The sequence below is a fragment of the Pollachius pollachius genome, assembly GCF_949987615.1.
Source record: "Pollachius pollachius genome assembly, chromosome: 12".
NCBI lineage: Eukaryota > Metazoa > Chordata > Actinopteri > Gadiformes > Gadidae > Pollachius > Pollachius pollachius.
Window position 1 is genome coordinate 1173814 of NC_136945.1, and position 8366 is coordinate 1182179.

At 38.9% G+C, this 8366-nt stretch overlaps 1 protein-coding gene across 1 annotated transcript; it reads right to left on the reverse strand.

Moving 5' to 3' along the window:
• Positions 1-4211: 4211 nt before the first annotated feature.
• Positions 4212-6619, reverse strand: golt1a (golgi transport 1A; the record flags this gene model as incomplete). Its single annotated transcript, XM_079748611.1, has 5 exons — positions 4212-4253; positions 4459-4522; positions 5012-5190; positions 6280-6371; positions 6595-6619. 5 exons carry the CDS (start codon positions 6617-6619, stop codon positions 4212-4214), a joined length of 402 nt encoding a protein of 133 aa, XP_079604737.1.
• Positions 6620-8366: the final 1747 nt, after the last annotated feature.

The window sequence follows — 8366 nt, forward strand, 5'->3', positions numbered from 1 at the left end:
CGTCTGTCGCCCTCTTCCACTACTATCACAGGTCATTCCATGCTGGGGTAAAGGGATCCACCAAGAACTGATTCATATCAGAGTGATTTGATCAGCAACAATGTGATTACACTTTACTGCATAATTATTTTAAAGCTTGTTCTATTTGTCAACCTTTATATTGCTGTTTACCGCTGTATGATTAATTAATGTGAGTGTAAATATTTTTTACCCTCTCTCCTTTTCTCCCTCTCTCTCCTCCCTCTCAGACATACGCACACACACATGTCTACAACTTTATATATAATAAACTCAGTATGAAGAGTTCAACAGCAAATCCAATAATCCTTTAATGTAATGTGTTTGAAGGAACATCTTAAGGACTGCTTTAGGCGTGAAGGAACTCTCCTGTGGTTGCTTGCCCTTTTAAACAGATTTCATTGTATCACAGGGATGAGGTAATTCTTTCATTTCCCAGAGAAAGTCTAAGCCTCTATTCCTCGTCTATGAGCAGCACAGACACCAAATGCTGATTTTAATTCTTAAATATATTCAGTATACAAGAAACACCTTCAGAATTCTGCTAGGTCGAATATCTAAGTTTCCCAGGAAATGCAATAAATTTGCACACCGAATAAAAAATAATTCTGAAAAACATGAAAATGTACATATATAAAATATATAAATACATACATTTTTCTGAAATAAATGTTCAGACGTCAAATGCAAATCAAATTTTGTAACAGACAAAGAGTGTATTCACATGAAAATGCACATGAAGCTGGAGATTCACATGATGAAGTGTGAAGTGAAACTTTCCTCTGAAATGTTTTGGAATTCACCTAAAATGCGTTCAACCATGAGAATACCAACTTCATTCAGACTATCAAGGTACATCTAGTGACTACTGGCTTCTTCAACAGCACCGAAGGACCATCTATTGTGTTGGTCTTACTGGTTCCTGTTTGTCTTTGGAAACCGCCGTTCTCCTGCTCCGGGGAATTGCAGAGAAAATGGGTTGTAAATTGAAATGGTTCACTGCAACTTGCCAGGGCTGAGCACACCATCGGAAACAGGACTTCCGTATTAAGAGAGCAGGATTGGAAATGAGAGTGAACACCAACCCAAACAACAGATTAGGTCATTTGTCAATAACACATCCCATAATAAGGCTTGTTGGTACAGGGTTGAAGAAACCACAAACTCGTCTTACCAGACGTTTATGTATTTTCTAGAGAGAATTGTGCTCTTTATTTTCATAATCTTGGTTCAATGAAGGTAGATGTTGTTTAGTTTGTTAGTCAATGCGACGTCTTCGTTGCGATGGTGATTGATGTGAGCACCACTACTCCTGAACTCACACAGCTTGATTGTTGTTGAATCAAAGCTTTGTGTTGTATGTTCTTGTTATATATTCTTGTGGGCCAACCCGGAAGTTCAGGTTTGTCCATTCCAAAGATAAGATTAATAAATTAATTTGGTTTACTAAGATAATCCTGCCAAATGAATATCGCTTTAAGGGTTGTTCTTTGATTAAGGGCCTCAACGACATTTAACATTGTATATTTTCTGGCTCTGGCCCTACAGGAAGGGGCTCACAAAGCCTCAGCAAATGCTCATCTTGTGACGTTTCAACCCGCAGCTCGATTTCTTTAGCTGAAATATTCCCAGTCCTGCACCCCAATGATCCAACACACATGTTTGAGATCAGGCATGAGTGTTGGATCATCATACTGTAAGGGATATGGCACAAAAATCCCTTATGGACCTTTGACGACAAATATGAAAACTTGCCGGAAAAGTTTCAGTATGCATCTTACCTCAAATGGGGAATTGAAACTGCAGACGTTTCATACCTATTTATTGCAATGTCTTTTTTTGTGCATTTTCAAGCATGACTTCAAGCATGGCTAGAGATGCCATTTCACATTCTTTAGAGCTAGAGCATCCATATTGATCAGAGGCCTGTGGGCCTCGTACCACAGAAGAAGAATGAATCCCTGGGTCACTTGGAAAAGGTTTTTATTCAAAGAACATAAAAAATGTTAAATTAGCTTATCAATTAAACATCTTATTCTTTAACTGAATGAAGCCTAAGAAAATAAAAAAAATAGTTTCACTTGAAAAGTTCTCAAATGCATTTTAGTTCCAAAAATTATTTTAAAATATAGAATTTTAAGACACGTGACCGATGGGACATGGCTCCCTCGACCACTCAGCGCTGGTACAGCTGCGCTGATTGGTTCATTTGGGTCATATTGACAAACAAGCCCTTCTGTCATTGGAGAGTGGGGTGGAGAATAGCCAGATGCCTCCTCTTCTCTTACGTTGTAACACAAAGCTTACGAAAATATTTAGTGGGCAGCAGGAGTTGAGGCAGCAGGAGTTGAGGTTGACTCTTGGGCTCTTGGGAAGCTGCAGGAACCCAACCTGGGTGTGAGAAGTGATTCCCAACTGCCCTCCCTGCATTTTGACTGCCCTCCCTGCATGTGGGCTTCCCAGGGAACCAGACTGGGTTAAAAGGTTAGAAGTATTTCTACTGGCAACAGCCCAGGATTGAATCTGTGTTCACACAGTGAGGGGGATGGGTCACATCCTACACATTCTGCACAATACATCCACTTATTTTGACATCCAAAAGAGTTCATAATTGAAGGAGTGTTTTATTCTCTCCTGTTTTAAACATAGATCTTATAAAACCAACGGTGACGTTAAAATTGATCCTCCTTTAAACAGCACAGATCGATTGTCATCCAAAAGAATTAACTCCTCATTCGTGTGTGAGGTGGCGGTGGCCTGTGGCATTCAGTTCCCCCCATGCTAACGCAGTTCCATCCAAACAATGCACTGCCCTGAGGCTGCAGGCTAAGGGGGGCTGTTAACAGACCCGATGAACACAGTTTAACGCAACAGCTTAAGCCACGGGTAACTACCGTCATAAAAAGATAAAAGAAAATTGTCAGTCAGTTACACACTGTTCTGTAAATCATCTGGAAAATTCGCAATATACTCATTACCTTTAGAGATTTAGAGAGTTTAGAGATTTATATTTTTAATGAATCCTTCAAAATCCCTGGAGCAATTCATGCCACAATGAAGAGCATGCTGAGAAGGCTGTGATGAGTTGAACATTAATAAATAAACATGATCTCACCTGTGTGCAGGCTGCTCTGTGGGAGGGCTGCTTCATACCATCCAGTGGCTGAGGATTGCTTTATAGCTTCTCTATCCCCCCTAATCTCCACTGGTGATGACGCGGGATAGTGTGGTGCACAAAGATTTTGCAATATTTGAGTGTAATCATGGATTTAACATTTTTTAGTGGTGTTTATTTATTGATATGCATTCAATGCAAATTGTAAGAGATTTTGTTATGTGACATAGAAATGCTTAAATACATTACAGTATCATTCACATAGACATATAGTAAATCCATGGCCCTCCCTTTTCAATGGGATCTAGGTTCAAGAAAGAAGACAACTATAAACAAATTGATATGCAGTCAAGTCTGGGAGTCAACGTTCTTTACTACTGTTCTTTGCTGGAGCACAGGCTGCATTGCAACTTGTTCTCAACCTAAAGCACAGAATAGGTTGTTCATGTCGTCCAAAACGACCCACGTGAACGTGTTGGTCCCCTATTGACTGTTTTAGAAACAGCACTACCTTTACAGTGTAACAATGTTACGATACATCAGTATATCAGGGGTCAATGTCAACATTTTCTATCGTTGCCATTGGGATTCATATGGCCGCTGCTATCCCTGAAACCACGCAGCTTGCATGTTGTTTGAATCAACGTCTTTGCATTGTTTAACGTAAGTCATCTGAGCTGCTAAGGCACGTGTTATTTTATGTAAGTGGTGGATGATGCTAAAATGTAATTTCCAAGTGACCAAGGGATGACATTTATTGTTAATCTTTCGGACGGACTAGGATGAAGTGTTTTGCTTGAGCACAACAGAAGTTTTTGTCGGCTTTGCTACCTCTGGACAATCCATTTCAAAGGTAATTTGGTAAATTTTGTTGATCAAGATAATCATGACAGATGAAACTACTTTGGGTAAAGATGTTTGTGAGTAAGCCACAGGCTTGCTTCAATTATTCACTAGCAAATACACTATTTGAACATCACTGGTGCTTAGAAAGAGAAGGCAAATAGATTAACATACATATTTAATAATAAATACAACTCATTTCTATAATAATACAAATATATTTTTTTTTCCTTATTCAAACCATAGAGGTGTTGCTTCCGAATAGTTTTTTGAACAACTGGAAGAAAAGAGCAGAAAGGAATCAGGATCATTATATCAATATGATTATATCATTATATCAATCCCCCAATACAGTTAAAACTGTATTGGGTGACTTTCAAATTTGGTAAATTTAATACGTTTAAGAGATAAGTAGTTGAATAGAACATTATTTCTAGAGATTGGTATACCAGCACCATAGTTCAGGGTTACATTTTACCCACCGCATCAAGGAATGGATTATTTATTATTGAGAACACAAATCCAAAAACCATTGGAAAGAATGACCTATGGGGATAGAAACAGCAAAATGTTACAATGATGATCTGCTTACTTTTTTAACCAAGCACTAACCCAAATATTATGATAGAGGGACTTTACTTTGATACTGTATACTAATTGAGCTTGTATTTTTCTAACACTTAAAAGAAGGTTAACTCATAAGCCATTTTTAAGCTGTTAGTTAATAATGAACTTATCAGTAACAAAACATGGGTTCTATGTTAAAGGACCGCTATTTGACCACCATGTGTGATGATGATAAGCCATTACAAGCTATGTCAAAATCGACTCAGTGGGTGTCCACCCAGATGCATGATGTATGACGTCTGATCCGCCCACCAGTTGGTGCAGTCAACTGCCTAGGCTGGTCGGTTGGTCTAAAATGTTATGTTTACGGTTTGTTAATGGTTAGTTACTCACCCTCTAGAGACTTATGACTAAATGACATGACAAAGTGTTATCTAAACATCATTTCATACAGCCTGATGAACTTACCTGAACAAAAGAACAAAACCATAACTCTCCACAAGCATGCCGATGATTGGCCAACGGAGCAGGACCAGAGCCACGCCCCCGAGAAAGAAGGAAGATGCCCTAAACTTCTGCCTCTGGAAGAAGAAATGGGCGGTCCTCCTGGGGCCGATGATGAAGACCAACCCGGCCAGGAAGAGGATCTGACAGAGCAACACGGTACAGGACATCATGCTCAGGGGGTCGAGAGCAGCGTTAATATCTATTGAATGTATGTTGTTTTGGTATAGGTGGATGATCAATTATACAATCGATCTAGACTCCAATTATTGTTACTGGGGTAATTTTGTCAATAGTAACATACTAACAACACAGCAACATTATTAAAGTGCTATTCTCTGAGGTAACTTTTTGGTTGTCTTTGGCGCCACCTATGGCAATCAGCGCTAACTGCAGGTGTTTTCTTGGACCTCACTTTCCAGAGGCCCAAACAGTGTCGTCTGTGTGACGTCAGTCAGTTGCAGTTGGTTCAGTGGCAACACTAGCACCGACCAGAATAAAATAGTACGTTACCTCACACACCAGTGAGCTGAATTGCGAGTCTGTTGCCAATAACTAATGTAGTGAAGGATGGAGAGACAGAGCCAGCTTCCTCTCCCACTTAATGATTATGAGCATATTATCATAAATGTCAGCCCCGCCTGACTTCTCTGGTGGAACCACCACTGCTGGGTGACGGAGAGCATGTCACTGACTGTGGCGCTTGGGACTCCCAGGAATGTCTCCGCCCTCTCCCAGTTTGTAACATTGATTATACCGTAATGCCACGCTTTAATCAGTGGGCCATGGTTCAATCACTGTAGTGTTAGCTCATACGGCGATAGATGATGACTTTACACAAGTATATACAGGAATATGATCGCGATTCCTGTAAAAATACTACAAGAAATAAGTTCACAAAAAAGTAAAGTGAATGTTTACTGATTCCCACTTGCTTTGCTGATAAAGTAAATATTGTACAATTTGGCCAGCTAACTAATACTTTCATTATGAATTAATAAAAGTATTAGTCAGTGCATCATGTTCAGGCATATATGAAAGTATGAGATTATATTGTTATCACAATAGATGAAACCACAACAAACTACTTTCCATTCTTGATTTGTTTCTAGATTTAAAACCATTTGAAATGATTAAGAAACATTTTGGAGTGGACTGTTTCACATTGGAAGGTTACATGTCTACATATGAAAGGAATGTGAGTTTGTTGCTGATTAAAAAACATGACTTACATTTCCAAATGCCAACAAGACTGAGTCAAAGTACAACATTACACCAAAAAGGACAAAAAACATTCCAAACCCTGTAAAACCAATGCCAATCTCTGAAAAAAAAAATGAAATAAAGATTACCGTGGTTAGACGTAAAACAGTTCACTATTGTATTACCTTGTGGTTCAAATGCATCGATGAAGTTTCATCTCTATATAACAGCAGCTTCTAAAACTAATCCCAAACATCATTTCATTACAATTGTATTGCTGCTGGTAATGGGAAAAATACGTGAGTCGTACTAGAGTGTATTCTGAATTATAATAAACCACTTACTCTGAAACTGTGTGACCTCCATCATAAGCTCTCTTGCCTTGCATAAATCCTTATTCTGTCTCTTTACCTGTCACGCTTCTGCTTTCACATTCAGCCCTGAGCAGCCGGCGTTCCCCTCTTTTTAAAATTAACCTTTGAACCTTGATTCATGGCAGCTGAGTGAACATTAACCAGTAAGTCATAGCAGGAGCAGATAAGCTGGAGATATCCCCTGACACGTCCAAGGAGGACCCTGCTGTGCGGGGCAAAGGCCTTCAACACAATAGAAAGGGAAAACATCCAAGAATACTGATTAAAAAAAACCTTCTGAAGCAAGTAGTTTATTCATGCCCAATGCATTTCTTGCCTTCACAATTGAATGCTGGCCTTGGTATAATCAATGTTTAGCTGCCTACATTGTGTCATGCTTCCCCTCTTGTGGTCTCACCTTGTAGAGTCCTACCATCCCATCCAGCAGAGGAACCCAAAGGCCATGTAACCTTAGAGCAGGTGAACAGCTCTAAGCCAGAGGGCTTAGACCTTGAATTCTTTGAAGGTTTTTTTTGCTATCGGTTGTATGTGAAGCATGCCCAGCTGTATGAAGGCCTTGACTCTCCTGATAGCTTACTGAAGCTTTGTTTGACACTGTGGCTCGTAAACATGTGGCGAGGAACCCGTAAGAGCTAAGAAGGAAAAAACTACTAAAATATAACCATCATTCAGACCCACATAGAAATCTGTAGGGTCTAGCAACGAGTAATGAGAATGGCCTCACTAAAGTGGCGACACCAAGCGTGCATTTGAAAATATCACTGCACGCAATTGGATAACACTACGACCAATCAGATGTATGTGGTGAGGTATCCAGACCAGCGGATCTAAACCATGGACATAAAAAGAATGGACCACTGACCACATTCCTATGAAAACTGCTCAATAGCGCTGGGGAACATCGAGGAGAGATTTGCTTCCGCATCATGGGCGCCTAGACACACCCTAGTCCGTGACGTACCGGATGCAGAAATATTCTCGTTTTCTAGCATTGTAGAATCTCGAACGAGTACAGTCGCATTGCTTACCGACCATGGAAGTATAAGTTACTAACACCACCGATGATTCTCTATATGTGATCTTCAAATTACACTCCTCCTGCCATCTGGGCAACAATTATTTTTTAACAATAATAAAAAATATATAATTTATATTATTATTTTAGGTTAGTTTGTCAAATTTTGACCTAATAAAAAAAACGCCTTGTAAATATTTTTTCATTTTTGTATTTTAAAACAAAAATCTTAATTACAACTCCTTTTTTTAATATATTTTTCAGTTTTTCTGTTTCTGAAAACGAGAATCAAATGACCAAATATATACACAGACCCATCAGAATGACAGAAATACAATTGTGAGAATCTTTTTATTTCAATATTCAGAGGAAATCCGGCCTACTGTATGTAAATAAGATTAAAGATGTTATGGAGCCGTGCACTTCTTTAATAGGTCCATGCACACTGAGCCGTTTGTTTCACTACGACTCCTTTCAGCTGCCCACCCCTCCTTCTCCAGCAAAAAAAATAATACATGAAACGGCTAATAAAACGCTTGAGGAGGCGTTTTGAAAAGAGAAAACTTACATTTTTTTTAGAATGGTATTAATTAATTATATTAATACCATGTATTAATATAATACCATGTATTATATTAATGGTATTAATATAATTATGAGCCTTTGATTGATATCAAGACATTTTTTGTGGAGACACATTCCTGTTCTCCACTTGTATTGGAGTGAA